Genomic DNA, 22383 nt, shown 5'->3' with positions numbered 1-22383 from the left:
TATCGTTTGGAAATGAAATAAATTTTGAAGATACAAGCAATTTATTTACACGATAGTAACCGCTATAACTACTCACAAAAATAGTAAGATTTTCCAAAACTTACGTATAAAGCGGCGGATTCTGCACGTTTGACTAACAGCCGTTTTTAATATACGATCCCAATCTCAATCTTCAATCCGATTCCCAGAATAAACCAATCCAAATAATTCATTTGTGAGCATGTCAGAAAATCTTTTTTCTGTTTAGTCAATTATTGAGATAAGTCGCAAAATGCGATTGGAACCGTCAATTATAAATGGCGGACAACACATGAGACGTTAGTGTCCGATAACGAACAGTTTAACGAAGGTTGAAACAACCCGCACTTACACAACGGCGATTTTATTAACATTATAGATAATAGTTACTTTTATAGACACTAATAATATGCTTAATTGGCACTAAGGCTATGTAAATTGCCTAATGAACTATCAACTAAGGTTTATCACGATTAGTGAACATTAAATACAATAAGCTTATAAACTGTTAACATTACTATTTATTGTTTAATGGTAGAGCCTCTATACAAGCTATAGTTCATACCACGATGACTGGACACATGGTTATGTTGATAGACGGACAATATTATACCATTGTCAAACAGAAAACTGGCTTAATTAACGACTTTATTCCGCACCCTTTTTTTATTGCTTTAAATGAGACGAGACGGGCATGCCGTTCGTCTGATGGTAAGCAATACGACCGCCCATAAGCAGTAAAAACACCATCCAACATCTTGAATTACAAAATTGTTTGGTATTCCACTGCGCTCGCCATCCTGAGACATAAGATGTTAAGTCTTATAAAGTCCAGTAGTTACACTGGCTACAAACACCAGATAACCTTCTAAGATAACCAGATATAAAATCTCACAAACCCAGCGCATCCAACTTAGTAGCCTTGAAATGCCAAAACTGAAACCTATGTATTACAATTAATCCACTAATCACTTTGTTAAACACATAAGCCTTTGGAAAAATGAGTAACCTAAAAAAAAATACTTTCCTAAAGGGCTCATGATGGCCCATTCATCTCGCCATGCGAAACAAAAAATATTTGGACCACTTTAATACATTATTGATGATAATACTAACAATACTTCATTCAGGCACTTCACTTGCGGCTTCCTTAACCTTAATATTAAATAAAGTAATACTGAGTCATTCTTTATCACATCTACGTAAAACAAACGCGCAAACATGACTCGAATAATAAACTTTTAAAAATATCATCAATATGTTTTGGACGAGTCGTTTGCGTTAAATATTTCCTTTGTGATAACGCAATTTGATCTTTGTTGCATATCATAAAGATACGTATCATGCTTTAAAATATATGACTTTTTATTTGATCCGAGCAACTTTTTATCTTAAATCTATCTAATTTAATTATTTATTTTTATCTCACGAATAATATAAATGCTATACTTTGTGATGTTAGTATAAGATTTTTTTAATGTTTACGCGAATGTTAGGCTTTGATTGATGTTGGTATATTTATGATGAGTAAACGCAGAAACTGCTGAACAAATTTTGATGAAATTGACACATAAACACAGCCATGTCCGTGTCAACATATCTACTTTTATTCCACGAATGGATTTTCACACTGCTGTACGAATCTGAATCAAACATCATTTTTTATATCGTGACATATTATAAAGCAAAATCCGCCGCCGCGCCGTAAACTTAATAAACTCCAAAACTTGGTAACGAGATAGTTTGAGACCCTGGGCAGGACATAGGATACTTTTTTATTGGAACATATATGGCGCGAATTCTATGAAAAAACTCTGTCATGCGATCGATACCGCGAGAAAAGCTTTTGTATAAAAATGAATGTATATATGTTCTTTGTTGACTCTAAAACGGCTAGAACTATTTTATTGAAATTTTCAGGTAATCTTTAGATTAGCCTAGAAGACGATCCTGCGAAGGTTATTAAGGATCGTTCCACCAGAAGTCAGTTGAAAATGATTAGTACTACCTGTGTAAAGCCGAGGCGTGTCGGTTATAGTTAATTACATACAGAAATATCTAAGTTATAGCAACGGAAATATTCTAGACAGCCATATTAATAACGTTGTGATCTGTTTACGCATCTGCACGGGCGTTTGATATTATTCTGCAATATTTTACTGATAAGTAATAATATTATTATCGACATAATGTATTTATAATGTAATCAATTAATTTTATTACACTGTAATTGTCATTGACCTCTAGTTAAATTTTATTATGCAACAAAAAATATAATTATAAGATTTATCAGCTTATAAAAACAAGAGGTTAAAGCCTTTACAAATGGAATTTGCTGTTATAATTTCGATAAAATATTTCCACGATATAATATTTGTATGTATAAACGTATTTGTACTGTGATCCTTGTTTGAGAAGTGATTATGTCGCGGACATCTATAAAAAACATTTTGCAATCAATTAAGCACTCCATTTTTACATGATACAGACAGTTATTTATAGAAATGTACATATTAAAACCTCGCTATAGGTCTCTGGTACTTAAAGCTCAGGTCTTCCTATCTTAAGTACCAGCCCTAAATTTAATATACTTGTATTTAAATATACTTGTAATATTTGTAAGAGAAATAAATAAATATGATTGCGTAAAAATATTTTTTTCGTTACTTTACAAGTTTAAGCGGCGATAGCCTAGTTATGTGTAGAACGGACTGCCGAGACGAATGTCCACAGGTTCAAAACCCAAACTTTTCTAAAGTTATGTGTATATTCTTTGTTAATTATCGTTTGCTTTAACGGTGAAGGCAAACATCGTGGGAAAGTCTGCATACCTGAAAAGTTATTCATACGAGTTTTAAGGATGTTCGAATTGTGCCGACCCGCACTTGGCCGACGTGGTGGATTTAGGCCTAACCCCTCTCAGCAGTAGAGAAGGCCTGTGCCCAGCAGTGGGCCAGTTTATTAAGATGTTGATACAGGCGGGATGTGTGAATTTAATTAAGAATTGATAACCATAGTGAAAGAAACAACGCACTAAATATTTCTCCAGTGCGCCTGTAATCACTATCCATCAAATGACTTCGTTCATGCCTTGTATATACATGAACTAGCTTTTGATCGAAATATTTTTTTCCAACTTACTTGATATGTATCGTTATATTATGACCAAATTACACAAAACCATTATAAATTGTAGCCTATATGTTATTTTGATGTATAACCAATATTACTGTAAAGTTTCATCCAAATCCGTTCAGTAGTATTTTCGTGAAAGAGGAACAAACATGCATACATACTAGTAGGTAGCATAATGTCTATTTTCGGTTAAGACACTACAATGGTCTCTATCACGATACCAACTGAACGGCCATTAAACAACCATGATACATACTAAATTACAAAGCCAATTAACTATCAATCGGTAAATTCAAACATTACGTATTAACGAGATCGTAAAATTCCATTAAAACTAGATAATTAACTGCGTCATATCATCTTAGATACCATTAAGTGTAGTATGCGAGTCCGCCTGGATAAGAATTAAGAACACTTTGTAAAATTCTCTCGCTAGGCAGTATGCAAACACTGTTGCTTTCCCATTTTAAGATATTCTAGATGTAACTGAGTGAGACATAGTTTTTGCCCGCGGCTTAGCCTGTATGAATAAATTTTACCGGGGTACTATAAAGTAATGTAGCTTACTACTAGTGAAAGAATTTTCAATATCGGTTCTACAGCTCCTGAGATTACCCCTTACAAACCTACAAGTTGTCCTCTTTATAATATTAGTATAGATTACATCGAATATCACTCAAATAACGAGCAAAATATAGACTTTCAACCCTAAATGGTCTCGAATAACGTTGGTTATGGCAAACATGGCGTATCCTTACTATCTAGATCTAATTAAGTTGATAAAAATCCCCGATTCGTTCAAAAACCAGTCAAATCCCTTAGAACGTTCCCAAAAGGCGGCAAGTCGATATTAGTTAGTTTCTCAACCAATCACAATAGAACGACACGGAGTCGCGTTTATTTGCCACTTTCCAAGCGGTCTAGTATCTTACGCACTTACCAATGTTATCGAAAACCTATTTCATTTACCAATAGGATACATTGGCAACTGTTTCGCAAGCGACCATCGCTGCGAGGCCGACGCTATGGTATAGCGAGTCGCGTTGTCAATAGGGAAACTACGGCTCGCGAAAATTATTACGAAACAGTTGCGGTTTAACGGGTAACTGTTTGGAACTGTTAACCTTAATAGAAAACGGTACGTTTAGTTGGTGATGGCCTAGAATTGAAGGCGTTGATCTTAGCCAATGAAGGCTCTAGGATTTAAGAAGGCCTGCTTGTTATAAGAAGCGACTAATTGGAGCTTAGAGAGAGTCGCGGGGCGAGTAGTGAGGGTTGCTCGCTCGACTACAGCAACTCTGAAGTGGACAACGATGCGGTCTTCCTATATCGTGAACGCCAAGGGCCTTGTAACACTCAGGAGTAATATACCTTCCTATTAATGAAAATAAAATCGGTTTAGTACTTCCTAACATAAGGGCATTCAAACAACTATGCGTCTTTATACATTAGTATAGATATGGCTAAACGAATTCTTAAGAACAGACTCTAAAATTAGCTTAGCATAAGTTATGATAACACATACTTCTTGTAAAGATGAACTGTTGGTCACATTCACAGATAGCAGTGGAAAGGTTATCTCGCTGTCTACACTATAAGCAATTAACACTTATATCGCGTCTGTTTGTTGATTGTTCCAGCATGTCTACCATATTTCATTTTTGCTTTATCCTAATCCAAAATATAAATATGTGGGGTATATTTGTGGCGTATATTTATATTTAATTCCAAAATTTTTATTGACTGCTTCGGTTGCGTAATTCTATTACGGTAGAACTGTAGTGCTGAGGTCTGGGGTTCGATCCCCAAGCTGGGAATGATATTGGGTTTGTTGTATCAGCCCGCAGTCGGGAATTTCTGCTCGATATGGCGATAAGCTCGCCCCTATCACATCATGAGACGGAATATACACGACGAAAAGTGGGTGCACATGTTTCGCCTCTGCCTAAGACGAGAGTGTATGTGTGTTCAAATTATAATGAAAGCTATTGTTTATTTACACTTAACATCTTGGCTATACTTTCTCGAAACGAGAGTTTGTAACAGGCGAAAATCGTCCTAAATGACAGTTCGACAATCAAAGACGATGTTTAGATCTTTAGAGACGGAAGAAGCCATTATGTTAATCACAATACCTCTTGTCCCCAGGCCGTACGTATAACGACTTGAACCAGTATCCAGTGTTCCCGTGGATCCTGACCAACTACGAGAGCGAAGAGTTGGACCTCAGCCAGCCTTCCAACTTCAGAGATCTCTCCAAGGTGAGTACTGCTTAATTGTTGTCTTAAACATTAGTTGTTAGGATCAGGCTGTATTATGTGATTCAGCATTACAAGGACATAAGGGGGCTGTGATAATAAAAACCTGTGAAATATAATTTCCTAATATCACAAAATATTAAAATACTACGTACTAAAAATGTAGAGTTGTAATTTATGTATTGGTTAAAATTATTGATATATTTTATAAATATATACCAATTCCAAAATGCTTGTGTGGACATATTTGACTGCCTCGGTTTCGTAGATGTATTACGGTACCACTGCAATGCTGAGTTTAGAGTTCAATCCCTGGGTCTGCCAAAGTATATTGGGTTTTTTAACACAGTATCAGGCCGGAGTCTGGAATTCATACTCTATATGGCGATAGACACGCCCTATCGCATCATGGGACGGTATACGCACGGCGGAAAGTGCGTGCATTAGTTGCGCCTTTGTCACACAGAAGTTCTTGTCCTTTGGGCATAAAAGGCATGAGTGTGAATGTCAAGCAACCTTTGCTGAAGACTTATGTTCAGTAGTGAACATCCTGTTTGATGATGGTTGTTGCAGCCGATCGGCGCGCTGAACCCGAGCCGCCGCGCGTACTTCGAGGAGCGGTACAACACGTGGGAGCACGAGTCGACGCCGCCGTTCCACTACGGCACGCACTACTCCACCGCCGCGTTCGTGCTTAACTGGCTCGTCAGGATTGTAAGTATTATGGTCTTCCACTAAACGATAATACGCGAATCTTTATACCCCATTTTCTCTAACACCTTTAAAAGATCACCAACTCTACCAAGTTAGTCCATTGGGATTATAGCTAACATGGCCAGGAATGGAGGCCATCTACTGTTAAAACTATTGCTATAATAAACAAAGTATTCAAACACTTAGCGACTGACGATGTTCAAACCGATTATTCTACTTGAAATACTATAATAATAACATAATTAGAAAATGAATAATAATGCAGTTAAGGGGAAGTGTACGAGAAAGTTTAGACTTGACATAATTAACGCATAAAAAAACCTAAGTATAATTATAGTACAAGACTCACTGTCACTACACTTACCATCAAGAGTTATACAAAAAGCTGTCTAATACTCGCTTAATTAAATGATTCACTTTTAATAAAATAATATGCATCATGGCATAACACCATTTACCTCATGCCAAGCCTCAAGTTTAGCCATAAGCTCTCAAGTGCCTCTAGCATTGCAAAGTCCTTGAGTAGCGGATGCTGCTAACCATCAGACGGGTCACATGCTCGTTTGCCTACGAAAGCAAATAATCATGCCATAGAATAAAATTCGAATATTTTTATTCTCGACACAAAATCAAGACTCAAACATTTTTTTATAAAATAACATTGGTACTTCACATCCTGTCCTTTATTTTTTACACCTATTTTACTCTTTAATCGACTATTAAATAGAATGACAATTATTATGATGACACCAGACTGTTTATGTCATATTGTATTGGCGAGATATCTTCATTACCCTAGTAACGATCATCCAACTCTTTAGTAGCGAAAGAATAAATGCCGAGAAACGAATGATCGTAGATTCATTAATTTAAAAAAAATATTTTAATACTAAATACTAATAGTGAATCATTGATGGATCATATACGATGATTTAAAGTTAATGTACTGAGATTTGACCCCATAGTCATAGACTCACATCGTCAAATCAGGCCACCATAATTCTAGCGACCGTCAACGCAATGACTCTCTTTATAATAATAACTGGATGAGTTATAGTGTGCCAATGCTGGTCAAAGACGTCTCCTACTGAGTGAAGGTGTACCTACCACTTCGTGTGGGTTAGTAGACTCCACATAGGTCCGTCTCTCTCAAAATTCTTTCGTTGGTAGACATCATATTTGAACTTTGCCATAGTCAGTATAGCTTCTTTCAGCTAGGAATCAAAAAAGTCAAACCTGCAGCATTTCTTCATTCAGTTGTGACAACTATTTATGCACTGCGTCTCGTCGTTCCATTAATATATGCACTATAAAGGTGGCATCAAAGGCCCTTTCTTCTCCTTAGTCACTATAAATTAACATTTACATTTAGTGTAACCACGCTACATGTACTTATCGGGACAAAATAAAAGTATCCGATTATATCAAGCAGTGACGAAAGGTGAAATTTTCTGTAAGGGACCCGAAACATATAGGTACTTATATCTATCTAACAATATGCATAAATGCGATCTTCACACACTTGTGTACATATATCCTGCGTACCTGGCTGATCTCCGTTGAGATAGGCCGCCGTGGGCGAAATTCGGCTAGGAGGAGGTTATAAATGCGGTCGACAAATCGTTCTAATGATAATTAGAATCTACTTGAAGGGAAACTAGCAGGAATCGGCTTAAATGGACCCTTCGCCACGTCTATCTGGAGAAATCCATAATAAATATCATCTTGATATAAAATTAGACCGCTGCAAATGATCATTGCTTGAATTTATTTAAAATACAATACTGGATACCGCTAACTTTGTATACATTAATATAATTATTAAACATATTTCATATTATTAAAAAAAATAACTTCCTAATATTTCACAATAATTATAAAAAAATACACTACGGGATTGACAGCATTATACCTCCATTTATTTTTAACAATATATGCCTAACATTACATTTAAATTCTCTGCACTCCAAAATATCCTATAATTCCCATTATAATTGAAGCGTGTGGCTACCCTATACATAAAAGACGCGCGACGCGTTGGGTGCGACCGCGTCAAAACAATCGCGACGCGAGCGACGACGGGACGCGACAGATGTGTCGCGCCACCGAGAAACACAAAACAACTCTTAATGAGGTTTAAATAGATATCTATATTGAGTGTTGCATTGTTTATTAGATTATCCCGACATTCCTATAGTGATCATGTACAATACGCGTTCTAATAAATTGTATGTAATATTATATTGAAAGATACATTCCCTTTCATTCCCTTTTTATTGAATATATCCCACTTCCCTAAGAGTTATCGCGAAACTTTTTTTGACAACATTCATCCGCCGGGTAGCACTTTTAAGCAGTGGTAAAATACCAAAACAAAAAATATTAAATTGTAATTAGTTTCTGTTAGTACATTTTCTCTCGACGCACGGTGGCGGCATATTTTGGATTACCTATTGTCCACGATGCCTACCTGATAATGCGCGATAAATAGAACTCTTTTCAAGTATCCAACTTACTTTTACTCGCTAATAATGCATGTGACTTTACCCTACGTTTCCTGTTCAAAGGAACCAATGACAACCATGTTCCTGGCGCTGCAAGGTGGTAAATTCGACCACCCCAACAGACTGTTCTCGTCAATTGCGCTCTCCTGGAAGAACTGCCAACGGGACACCTCCGACGTTAAGGTACTACATACATCTAAAACTTATAAATTCACACATAACGATTGCCGTTGTACATAAAGTATTACTTTGAGAAACAAGTCACAAGGCAATGGCTGTCGATAAATGGAATACGAGAAAAAAATACTACATCAAAATAACCGACCACAAATCCATAACAATGCGATTTTATATTCAACTTTGGCATTAATGTATATAGAATATAAAATATCTACAAAAAAAAAACATGTCTATATTCAATAAAAATAATATTTACAAAAAATCCATAATCCAACAGGAACTGATCCCGGAGTTATTCTTCCTGCCCGAGATGCTGATCAACAGCTCCGGTTACAAGCTGGGCATCCCGGAGTCGCCTTCGGGAGACGTGATCCTGCCGCCCTGGGCTTCATCCGCCGAGGAGTTCATCAGGATCAACCGCATGGCGCTGGAGTCGGAGTTCGTCAGCTGTCAGCTGCATCAGTGGATCGATCTCATATTTGGATATAAGCAGAGAGGTAATCACGGTCTTTCAAATCATTTTGGAAGGGGCCAGTGCCGTAATCAAAGCGACGGCAGCTTTGTGCACAGGTCACAAAGCTTGGATGGGTGCAGAAATGACCACACCAGAACTAACTTTTGGGTCAAGCATGGGTACAGTTGCACCGTCTGCATAAAAGGCCTCTTGCAGCACTGGACTAGGCTAGTATATGAGACTCAAGAAAGACCAAAGAATCACTTACCGTCAGAGTTTTAAATATCAATAAAAAAAAATTGAATAAGAAGGGTTACGATATGTGGATAGAACGCATCGCGATAGGTAGAGTAAATGTCAGTAGACCGTTACGTCCATCTGTTACGGTAACAAAACTTTGACTTTCAACTTTGCATAAAATGACGTCATAATAATTCTTTTGATTGTCACACATTAGTAATTTGCAAAAACCGTAACAAGTGAAAAACAGGTTTCTCGAAAATATTTAATAGTGTTTATATTTTGTATTGGGTTTTTTTTTTGTAAAAGTAATATTTATATAATTTTACTGCTATTTTTAACGTAAAAATAGCAGCTTAAGCTTCACTGCTACATTTTATGTTTTTGTTAGGGGCGGAAGCGAGTTGATTAAAAAATGAAATATCACTGTCTATAGAAATATTTTCACAAATAATTTACCAACCAACCGATCAGTACGAGTGTCCACGACCGACTGTCTCGGTCTGTCAAATACTCAGTGTTTTTGTAGCAAAAGAATATCACAAATACCCTCACAAATTTTTTTATTCTAACACCCTCAATATTTTACTGAGGTCTGGAGAACTGATCCACATAACGTATAATCACACAATATAATATCGCTCTTAAATTTTTCGTGTTGTATAGATGTCTCATCTACCACAACTCTTGTTTATTTCCTATAATATTATATATATGTCAGTATAGTATTAAGCAACTGTCGGCAGGTCCCGAGGCGGTCCGCGCGACGAACGTGTTCTACTACCTGACGTACGAGGGCGGCGTGCGGCTGGAGCAGATCGCGGAGGGCGTGACGCGCGCCGCGGCCGAGGACCAGATCCGCTCGTTCGGACAGACGCCGGCGCAGCTGCTGGCCGAGCCGCACGCGCCGCGCGCCTCGCCGCTGCACCTGGCGCCGCTCATGTTCGCGGCCGCGCCCGACGACGTGTGCGTGCGCCTCAAGCTGCCGTCCAACGCGCCCGTCGTGCACGTCTCCGCCAACACCTACCCGCAGCTCGCGCACCCCGCCGCCGTCACGGTGCGTATAGTACAGGATCCCTGGTACACTTGTCATCGTTCATTACTATCAAGCTGCCGTCCAACGCGCCCGTCGTGCACGTCTCCGCCAACACCTACCCGCAGCTCGCGCACCCCGCCGCCGTCACGGTGCGTATAGTACAGGATCCCTGGTACACTTGTCATCGTTCATTACTATCAAGCTGCCGTCCAACGCGCCCGTCGTGCACGTCTCCGCCAACACCTACCCGCAGCTCGCGCACCCCGCCGCCGTCACGGTGCGTATAGTACAGGATCCCTGGTACACTTGTCATCGTTCATTACTATCAAGCTGCCGTCCAACGCGCCCGTCGTGCACGTCTCCGCCAACACCTACCCGCAGCTCGCGCACCCCGCCGCCGTCACGGTGCGTATAGTACAGGATCCCTGGTACACTTGTCATCGTTCATTACTATCAAGCTGCCGTCCAACGCGCCCGTCGTGCACGTCTCCGCCAACACCTACCCGCAGCTCGCGCACCCCGCCGCCGTCACGGTGCGTATAGTACAGGATCCCTGGTACACTTGTCATCGTTCATTACTATCAAGCTGCCGTCCAACGCGCCCGTCGTGCACGTCTCCGCCAACACCTACCCGCAGCTCGCGCACCCCGCCGCCGTCACGGTGCGTATAGTACAGGATCCCTGGTACACTTGTCATCGTTCATTACTATCAAGCTGCCGTCCAACGCGCCCGTCGTGCACGTCTCCGCCAACACCTACCCGCAGCTCGCGCACCCCGCCGCCGTCACGGTGCGTATAGTACAGGATCCCTGGTACACTTGTCATCGTTCATTACTATCAAGCTGCCGTCCAACGCGCCCGTCGTGCACGTCTCCGCCAACACCTACCCGCAGCTCGCGCACCCCGCCGCCGTCACGGTGCGACACGCGATTATACACAGATATATTATACTTGACTGAAACATCTTTCCAAATCTAATTAAAATCAGTTTCAGTCGATATAGGAAGAATAAGTTAAAAAAATATACAGACACAGACGAAAATAACGATATTTTAGATAGATCGGTTATTTCCGTATACTCACAATATTTACTATCAAGAACACCGTCAGCACTTAGCTTATCTGCCTTCGCGAACAATAAAAAAAAATATAAAAAGTAATGATCTGTGCACTAGGTGTCGGGCGCGCGTGCGTTCGCGGCGCACCGCTGGGCGGGCGGCGCGTGCGCACACGCGGCGCGGCCCCCCGACCCGCCGCACCACGCGCACCACCCGCACCCCATCATCATGGACCCCGTCTGGGGTGAGTACACACACTACTTGGATAACTTTATGAGAGGCTATCATAGCTGCTAACAACAAACGATGAAGCCAAGACATGGTACACCAGATACCACTTAGAGTAAAGCGAACCAACCATACACTGTAATTATCAGTAAATTTATAAGTATCTATATCACTATTCAAATTGCAAATGACTGCAGGTAAAAAATATACTATTTTTTTTTTTATTCATAAGTGACACAACCCCCGTAGCAAAAAATATAATGGTGACTTTGTAAAATGCTCTACAAATAGTGACACGAGTTTCCCTCGCAAGCTACTGCTCAAATCAATCGATTATCAATTATCACATCGCTCTGTTGTAAAGAACCTTACTCAATAAGCAACTGAATGTTCCAGCGGCGGGCGGTGCGCAGGCGCTGGCGCGCCGACAGTTGGGCGACAACTTCAGCCAGCGCGTGAAGGCGCGCAGCAACTGCTTCGTCACCACCGTCGACTCGCGGTTCCTCATCGCCGCGGGCTTCTGGGACAACAGCTTCCGGGTCTTCTCCACTGAAACTGGTCAGTACGGCATACAGTCTCCAAGTTGAAAATATTAATAGAATATTTCAACCTTTAGATTATGTCAAACTCGACAACAAACAAAACTTATTAAAAGATTATAAAAAATTAACACGCTAAATATAAAAACAAAATCATGGCACACTAACACCATCTATATACGCACATGAAGTATGTAAGTGAAACTGTTAAGTTACAGATGGCGCTAACTGAATTTTGCATAACTTTTTATATTCTGTAATATATTATTTCTTTTTTCTACAATAAATATTTGTATTGCAGCTAAAATAGTACAAATAATATTCGGGCACTACGGCGTGGTGACGTGCGTGTGTCGGTCCGAATGCAACATTACCTCCGACTGCTACATCGCGTCCGGCTCAGAGGACTGCACTGTACTGCTGTGGCACTGGTGGGCTATTTTTTAAATATTTTACTAGATACTAAGCTATTAAGAATAATATAACATAAAAACAAATATGTAGTGTCCACTTTATAACTCCTAGTCATGGAGATGATGACCATATTCTGATATCGGAATAAAAAAAAATACAAAAAATATTTCTGGTGTGATAAATATTATATACCGTCATAGGTGTAGCTAGAAGACTTGTGTGGTGCGGATATTTCATTGAATCAAAGAGGCCTTTTTTCTTTGATCAGTAACCCCCCCCCCCCCCCCCCTCTTAGAAATCTCCCTTACTACACCTATTCGCTTTACATAGATTTGTACCGCTATTTAAGAAAATTGTTTCGTAAGTTTAAGAAGATTAAGTTGATATTTCATCGCCCGCTGTGTGCAGGTCAGCCCGTCACGGCGGCATCGTGGGCGAGGGCGAGACCCCCGCGCCGCGCGTGTCGCTCACCGGACACGACGCGCCCATCAACGGCGTGCTCGTCTCCGCAGAACTCGGCCTCGTCATCTCCTCCTCCGTCAGTGAGTACCGATCTTTGGATTATACATTATTTTTGACGATGACTAGTTAGTTGTTATATCCAGATTTTGATATAATGTTCCTCAATTTAGGATTGTTAGGGGGTATCATTTAACCTACGTCCTATATAATGAGTACTAACGACGAATCGGTGGAATTTTATTATTTTGTAAAAAGCAATAATTCCAAAAATGAGGATTTTACTAGTTATACTGATTGAAAATGTTGGATTAATTTGATGTTCATAAACCCGTGCTTTCCCGCAGACGGTCCGGTGCTGATCCACACGACATTCGGCGAGTTGCTCCGGGCCCTCCCGGCGGCGGAGGGCGTGCTGGCGCCACAACAGCTGGCACTCTCGCGGGAGGGAGTGCTCGTGGTGGCGTACGCCCGCGGACACCTCGCCGCCTTCACGCTTAACGGACGCCGGCTCCGACACGAGACGCACAACGATAACTTCCAGGCAAATACTATGTTTAACATGTTATATTTATACAGACAAGTAAATCCTTAGAACTCTATACTGTTAGTACATTCATCAATATAGTGGTACAATAAAGCCATTTCATTATTCACTATACTACTGATAGTAAAATAGTGACATCCAGATAGTATATCCATTGACAGCAAATGATTATTTCTCGCCAATCAACACAACTTTGCCGGCCTGTCCAAAATCATATACATATAGACTGATTCCGAAACGGAATACACAACTTTTTTTTTTGTTATTTCCAGAAGGCATAACACAGAACACAATCATTATAAAGTATACTTAAGATTGTATTTGTGATTGTGTAGATTATATATAATATAGACATTCAACTGTGGGTAGCCCACGATTGAATAAAGCTGTTGTGAATTTTAGAACATTTTGTTACGCCAATGTTACAATTGATTGATTGTTACTGATTTGGATTCGAGTGTATGTTTGTAACGCGGCGGTGTGGTGTGCAGTGCCTGGCGCTGTCGCGCTGCGGCGAGTACCTGGTGTGCGGCGGCGACGCGGGCGTGGTGGAGGTGTGGCGCGCCTTCACCCTCGCGCCGCTGTACGCCTTCCCGCCCGCCGGCGCGCCCGTCTGCAGCCTCGCGCTCTCGCACGACCAGAAGTCAGTACCCGTCCGATGCGTCTCAAACATTAAACATTATTACAATTACAAATACTAATCACACGACAATTCACAGGTTCCTGTTGGCGGGTCTGGAGAACGGCTCGCTGGTGGTGTTCCACATAGATTTCAACAGATGGCACCACGAGTACCAACAGCGGTACTGAGGCTTGCGTTACACTAGTTTCTAATTAAACAATTATTCAATTAACGCTCGTTTATAGTAACGTATCGACGCGCGTCGCCGTCGCGGTTATTAATATATAGATTAGTTTAAATGGCAAGAAAGTTTTGTTGTAAATGAATCGCTTTCACCGTTCTTTACGATTTTATGAATAGTATAAATTTAATACAGCGCCATCTCTTAATAAATTATGTCAACATAACAATTTGAAAGTTACATAAAGATTAGCAAGTAAGTTTACCGTATTCTTGCGATGGTCGTAATATTAAATCCTTCGTAGCTTGAACTCGATTAAATGGCTTATTTACTTAATTAAATAATATCGCGACATAAAAAAATATATATTCTATAAGAAATAATGAAATAGATCCAAAGATAGAATTTAATGAGGCGCTTCGTCTGTGCCTGTTTCAAATAATAAGCTGTAAATCATAAAACATAAGGAACGGTGCATTAACCACATGCGATGTGGTATATTTTTATCTAGTTTGCAATATAAATACCAAATAATCAATGGAACTAAGATAAAAAATTGCCACTCTCGCTAATTGTATCGAAAACGTTGGAGGTTGTAAACAAATGTCACGTTAATGCTTATTTGATAATTCTAACAAAAAAAAATGTCTACATAATTGTAAGCTATTGACATTCCAATGTATTTATGAATAGATATTTAAATCATTTGACTGTTAAAATTATATTTTAGATCAACATTGTCATGTTTAAATTATTAACGTTGCATTGTTTATATTGATTTTCAGGACGACAACTCAAAAAACTGAGTATTACTAAAAAACAAAATCTACCAACTTGAATCAAATTTCTACCATATTGAATTTTTTATGTTGGACACAAAAATAAATTAGTTTTTTGCAAGCTTGTTCAGAAATGTGTGAAGCTTTAATACGGTTTCCATCGGTGGTTTATTATTTAAAAATGAAATCGATAAGGCGAGAGACTTAAATTTTATTTAATAAGATATATTATTTGTAATCAGTTAATTAATATTTTAAAATGGATTTTATTTATGGTAGTGCCATAGGGATAATATATTGACAGCTCTTAATTTTCCTTAAAAGTATTCTTAATTTAAGATCTCTTATTGGACGTCCAGTATATTATAAAATGTATTATTTTGAGATTTATGAACATATTTTTAAACAATTGACTATTGCTTTGATCAAGAGCAATATATTATTTTAACCCGCTATAATCCATTCCATTCTATTCAGTTTTATTTGGTGTTAGTTTGATACATTCCTATTTTCTTATTATTTTTCTTTTATGGTGATGGGTAAACAAGTACTTAATTTTTATTAATAAATATGAATTGAAGTTGTTGTAATAATTTTTTGGTTTTTATTAAATGGTTATATCGAATTTATGTTTTGTTTATTTTACCTTTTGTTTTATAAATGGACCCCAGAAGCATTTTTTTTTTAATAATGAATTTTTATGCTATGTGTAACGACTAAAAATGCTAAATTGGTTTCGAATTATCAACAAAGCATTAAAAATGTGTAATTAAGTAGCAAATATAATGATAAAGCGCGAAAGTGCCAATAATGTAGTCATTTTCGCTATTAAAATCGTATGTCAATAAGCATTAGTGGTGTAGCCCTAGAGTTAATGGAGCGCTGAGAAACGTTTATGATACGGACGTCGCGTACAAAGAAATAGTTTTTTACGCGTAATTAACATGTTATATACTATATTTTTGCATCACTACACCCGCACTGCTACTTCCGTTCTGTGATTTAGGCTTAAAACGCACCTAGACATACTCTTCTCAACTTTTCCTATCTCTGTGCCAAAACATATACATATACAACAGTACATATAAATCATTCATATTTAGGCTTGTACGCAATTGTTTGTCGTTCGCAACGCAGACACACGGTGCACTGTCCTGCGATCGGCGTAGCTTTAGATTAGGTTTGTTTTCTAGGTAATTCTATAGTACGAATTTTTCCACGTAGTTATTTCTAATAGATAAATTGTACAAATGAATCTTGGAACCCTTATTCTCACGTCCCACTGTAGTGTCTATCGTAGACCCAACGGTTGTAAGTTAGAACCTTCTATTTAAAGTAGAGATAGATGCTTTACATTTAATCGATTCTTTTGCATCTACTGTGTAGCCACTCTTAGCCAATTATCGATAAGTAATACACGCTTTTTGACAAAGGTTGTTTTTCAAAAACTATTTTACTTAAATTTATTGTAATCTTCAAACTGTACAAATTATAATCAGATCTTTAACATAAATTCTTGTATAAATGAAGGTTATTTTGTCCCTCTCACAGTACACGCTTGGGTAAAAACACTAAGTACACTCTACTACGTACACGTCTGTAACACCCTTGCATCGCCACACATTTCGATCAACACATGCTACACGCAAATCTGTCCATTAATTATTAAGAATTTATAGTTATAGGTCGTGGATGTTGGTATAGAAAATTAAAAAAATAACGTTTTTATTTAATAGCTTTAAGGTACACCTTGTAAAGAACAATCACTGTCCATTTAATGTTAAGCTAAATTCAATTGTAAGAGTTGTATTAAGGATATATTTTAGTGTGACTCGTTGATTGCCTCCAAATCACAGCCTTGCTTTTCACGCAAATATAAAAGCAACCTGTCAGCATCGTTGCACCGGTTAAGAAACGTGTTTTTAAATTTCACAGTTCATGGTTATAAAAAAACACAACATTCTTAGTCTGAATTAGATTTCAGTACTTCGTCACAATTTGTCACAAATAATTCGATGCAGACTCAAATATTGCCTACTTTGAAATATACCCCTATATTTCTGTCCAATCATTAAGTAGGCAAAAACTGTAAGTGACATTTTAATCTACAATTTTGAACTGTTCATATTATGACGTTAGCAACCTTATGGATAAAACTACTAAATTCTACCATTTTGAACTGCTAAAATATCCTCAGGTGAAATTCACTATTCTATGAAAGACGTGTTACGTGTTAAGAATAGTTGTTTTGCTTTGAAAAAAAATTCAAAGATACACAGCAAACGGTGCTGACTATTTATTGATACCGCCTTTGCCCAATACAAAATCGCGCTTACTTGAAAAATCGCCTAAACAATATACCTTATAACAAATGTTGTTGAGCATATAGTTATTAACATAGCATAGATCGGTAGAAATGTAGAACCAGTAGCGATTAGAAGTTTGTCAGACCAATATCGCTTTAGTTTCCAAAATAACACAAGTTTAAAGGTATATTTCTTATCGAAATACCGATAAGCCAGCTTCAATAGTAAAATAAAAACATTCGATGTTTACCATCTTCTCTCTACCTGATTCTCCTCAGATTTGTCTTTAAATTTTACTAAAAGAATGTTACCATAATTGCAAGTTTAGAGAAAATACTCTGATACACAGAAAAGTAAAAATTTCATCATAAGCTGATATAAAAATGAAATATTTGTTTATAAGTAAATAGTAATTAATTTTATTAATAATTAAATTTTCTGTAATAAAACATTTACATTTATGTTATAGGTATAAATATTTCGCATGTTTCAAGTTAAAAATGAAGTGTTTCGAGTTATTTGTAAATTCGATCTGTTACTTGTTTCGAATGATTATAGATAATAAATCGATTTTTGTCATAATTTTAACGTGATTGATTCGACTTCGCGCACTGAGTTTGTTAGTGTTGTTATTATTCCACATAAGGCGATGTAAAGTTTTTCAAACGTTTTTCTTAATAAATGCACGTGCTTTTTAAACCCACAGTCTTATAAATCTTGTATGAAACCTTATATGTCGTCATTAGATTTAATTTGCTATGTAAGTCGTAGATATATTTTGCAATATGTGTAACCACTTTCTTGTATTTTACACAAGGGCCGATAATGTCCGTGAATAAGTTATTGTTATGCTAAGTATATGGTGCGTTTGTATGTAATGAAAAAGTCTTGAGTAATAAATAAATTGCATTGAATAAACTTATTGTTTTCAATTCATATGAGTAGATGTTACCACCTATTTGCTTAGGATAGGTTTTCAAAAAATACTTAACATTCTTTAACTACGACAAAATAGATTCAACGAAATAAATGTGTAATATTGCTTTTATATTTTAATTATGAGGGTACCTAATTACTAGTGCTTTATGAACAGTCTATGTAAGTAATGAAATGACTACACAATATACATATATTACGCCTGTAAACCCATCGGCGTCAGCCAAAGTGCAACGCGATAAATTACGAGTTAATATCGTCATATCGGGCACAAAGTCCAGGCTCAGGACTGATAGTATAGAAAAACTGAATATTACTTTGCCTGAGCAATTAAACGGATTTAAACCAGGGATCTCCGAGTATTGTACTGCGCATGCAATACAACTAGGCCACGGAGGCAATGAAATTACAAAAAAACATCTTGGAGTTAAAAAAAATACCTACAAAATATGTTTTTCTTTACTTTTGTCTCATCTATGCATTTATAATAAAATTTTATTCATTCAATCCTTTATATGTAATATTTACAACGATTTTACAAAAACCGGTAAATCTACAGAATATAATATTGTCCATCATATTAAACAGAATGTCATCCGCGTTAAGTTAATATTTTGACACCAATTTCCGAACGAAAATCGTTTTGACATTGACATTTGGCTGGTTCCGGTCTTTTCTCCGTTCCCTTTGCAATCATGGCGGTGAACAATATTTCCAAAAAGCGAAAAGTACGTTTTATCGTGTGTTATATTAAACAAAATACATTTTGAATTCGATTTTTCATCTCCTTATGAGTGCAGAAACATAAAAAGTGGTTCAATTTGTTATGTGGAACTTCTGATGTTAGTGGATGTTTTGGACGTTGTGAGCTGTACATAGTTGTTATGGAGCTAATATTCATCCAAAATATAATATCCCTGACAGTACAAAGTGGCATAATAACACCCGGGCACGTGAATATGATTTTCTGGTGAGGAAACTGCGTGACAATAACATAACCTCTTGGTGTAATTTCAGTTCGTCGGTGACGGAGTTTTCAAGGCGGAACTCAATGAGTTCCTCACTCGGGAGTTGGCTGAGGATGGCTACTCCGGCGTGGAGGTGCGTGTCACCCCTACCCGGTCGGAGATCATCATCATGGCCACCAGGACACAGAGCGTGCTCGGAGAGAAGGGCCGCCGCATCCGCGAGTTGACTTCGGTCGTGCAGAAGCGGTTCAACATCCCGGAACAGTCCGTGGAGCTGTACGCTGAGAAAGTTGCCACCCGTGGTCTCTGCGCCATCGCTCAGGCCGAATCTTTGAGATACAAACTCATTGGAGGTCAGTTATCTAAATTACCATATTCTGGCTCATGTTTCGCCTTCATAAAACCTTCAAACACAAGTGAAATTTAAAGCTTGCAATAGCACTAATTGTTGCATGTTTGTAGCCTGTATTAACATTATGTTTAGAATTTTCATTGAAAACAATTCCTAAGTATGAAGCCATGATTCAAGAATTTGTTATTGGGGCTTAATTTACAATCTACATTTATTTTCACACAAATCATGGATTATAGTAGTAATAAACATAAAAAGCATATAAATTGCAACTTTTGCATTAAGTTTTTTTCCATAGTCTACCACATGGACATTTAAACTATACTAACCATTGAATTGATTGCATAAATTTAGCAATAACATTATAAATATAGTTTGATTGATTACAAATTACACATTTTGATGAGATCATTTTTTAAATAAATTAATTATAATTGTTTAATGGAATCTGCCTTTTATTAACTTGCTAAAGGACTTGTTTCTGACATTTGCAATGTAACACAATCATACTAATGGAGCAGGAATACATGAATGCCAAGAGTTATCATAAAATAATTTCATGTCATTTAAAGTTGTAACAAAAATAGTTTGAACAATGTTCCCACATACCTGACACTGCATTGTCTTTATTGCTGGTGTTTTTCACTGTGGGTACAACAATAACCTATACTAACAACAAGTGCATGCATCCTGTGACGCTTCCACACTGTTAACCAGGTTACATTACTTCACTTCATTCTATTTCACTGCTTTAACTTGTATTGCATAAATTACAGTTCTGTGCCACCTAGGATTTTAAAATATGATAATAATATCCAACACATTAAAAGAAAAAGTGTAAACTGTGGAATGGATACAGGTTTTTATGTGGATTTAGTGATATAGGACTTCTTTTTTCAAAATTAACTATTTTACAGTTAGCAGTGTAGACACGAATAAAAGCTAGTCTTAAATATTATGCACCTAACCAAAGAGATTTCAGCTATCCAAAAGCTACAGGCACAAGTTGTCAATGCTTTGATTTATGAGAATAATTAAAACAAATTTGTGTTTCTCTGTACAGTCACTACTATAGACAGTTTCAAATATTAAATGGATTTTGTCTAGTCATTATGTGGAGTCTATGACATTGAGTAGAAACAGTTTGTTTCAATATTGAAATATTTAAAATAATTTTTATTATTTTTTAACTGCAGTACTTTTTTATTGACACTATCGGCCGTTTTTAATAAACAATCTCAACCCATTTTGAAAATGTATCAATCAAAATAACTCATTTGAAAGAATAAAAGAAAACTGTGTTTTGATTGGTCAATTTTTGCAATAGATCGAAAAAGCGATTGGGATCATTTATTGAAAATCATGGTATAACTGGGAATCTCAAAATGCACCTATAAATAAAAAATTTAAGCCACAGCAATAAATTATAACAAAATATGAATGCCAACTTTATTGTCCTCAGGTCTGGCCGTCCGTCGTGCGTGTTACGGTGTGCTGCGTTTCATCATGGAGTCTGGAGCCCGCGGTTGCGAGGTAGTGGTTTCCGGCAAGCTGCGTGGTCAGAGAGCCAAGTCCATGAAGTTCGTAGATGGACTCATGATCCACTCCGGTGACCCATGCAATGACTATGTAAACACTGCAACCAGGCACGTACTTCTCAGGCAAGGAGTGCTGGGAATTAAGGTAATTTTTTTTTAATATTTTAATTTTATTAAATTTGCTTTTTTTTATAGCGGTGCCAGAATGTATCATTTCATTCTGCTAGTCAGACATTGGTACTTCAATATAATTACTTTCAATAAAAACTTATTGTGGCAATTGTGATTTAATTATATAAGGATCTATTGTCTATTGATTTTAGAGGAGCTTCAAATTTATCCACTTTTCAGGGATTGCAAGTTACCATAGCTTGTGGTCTAATTGTAAGTGGTATAGTAAATTGACTTGTTTATTGGAAGGTCTGTCACATATAGGCTTTTGTACGGTGCAAGTCAAACAAATTCTTTAATAGATCATGCAGTAAAATTAATACTGTCACCTAAACTTTGGCAACAAATAATATAATAGGCCTTGGATCATTTACTTGCTCTTATAACATTATGTTTATACATAATATAAGGTATTAAATCTGTACTCTGTTCCACAGGTCAAAATCATGCTCCCGTGGGACCAACAGGGCAAGAACGGCCCCAAGAAGCCGCAGCCGGACCACATCCTGGTGACGGAGCCCAAGGACGAGCCCGCTCCCCTGGAGCCCACGAGCGACATCCGCTCGCTTGCGCCCGCGCCGCTGCCGCAGCCCGTCGCCGCCGTCGCCTAGTTCTTAAGACTAATATAAAAATATTGAAAAATATCGCTTTTTATTTCTTATATTGTTGAGAACCTATACACAAGGACAGTGACAGGTCCATTTCCTATTCTAGGTAAACTGAATATTTTATTCTTGGCAATGATG

The 22383-nt window shown here is 37.7% G+C and overlaps 2 protein-coding genes across 2 annotated transcripts in view; both read left to right on the top strand.

Annotated features, from left to right (window-relative positions):
• Nucleotides 1-15412, top strand: part of LOC115455575 (neurobeachin) — a 665858-nt gene extending 650446 nt beyond the window's left edge. The window contains exons 43-54 of the mRNA XM_037447719.1: nt 5302-5414; nt 5985-6125; nt 8693-8812; nt 9087-9306; nt 10250-10560; nt 11715-11841; nt 12222-12383; nt 12666-12795; nt 13187-13320; nt 13585-13781; nt 14276-14427; nt 14504-15412. Coding sequence (XP_037303616.1) covers nt 5302-5414; nt 5985-6125; nt 8693-8812; nt 9087-9306; nt 10250-10560; nt 11715-11841; nt 12222-12383; nt 12666-12795; nt 13187-13320; nt 13585-13781; nt 14276-14427; nt 14504-14594 — 1898 coding nt within the window. The 3' untranslated portion in view covers nt 14595-15412. The remainder of the gene's footprint in view (nt 1-5301; nt 5415-5984; nt 6126-8692; nt 8813-9086; nt 9307-10249; nt 10561-11714; nt 11842-12221; nt 12384-12665; nt 12796-13186; nt 13321-13584; nt 13782-14275; nt 14428-14503) is intronic.
• A 3688-nt stretch (nt 15413-19100) lies between these two features.
• LOC115455570 (40S ribosomal protein S3-like) lies at nt 19101-22279 on the top strand. The gene is made up of 4 exons (XM_030184205.2): nt 19101-19336; nt 19626-19929; nt 21391-21611; nt 22075-22279. The coding sequence occupies exons 1-4, from the start codon at nt 19304-19306 to the stop codon at nt 22246-22248; spliced, it is 732 nt and encodes a 243-aa protein (XP_030040065.1). The 5' UTR covers nt 19101-19303; the 3' UTR covers nt 22249-22279.
• Nucleotides 22280-22383: the final 104 nt, after the last annotated feature.

Source organism: Manduca sexta, chromosome 7 (genome assembly GCF_014839805.1).
Source record: "Manduca sexta isolate Smith_Timp_Sample1 chromosome 7, JHU_Msex_v1.0, whole genome shotgun sequence".
Lineage (NCBI taxonomy): Eukaryota > Metazoa > Arthropoda > Insecta > Lepidoptera > Sphingidae > Manduca > Manduca sexta.
The sequence above is the reverse complement of the archived record's forward strand: the minus strand, read 5'-3'. Positions and strand labels throughout refer to the sequence as shown.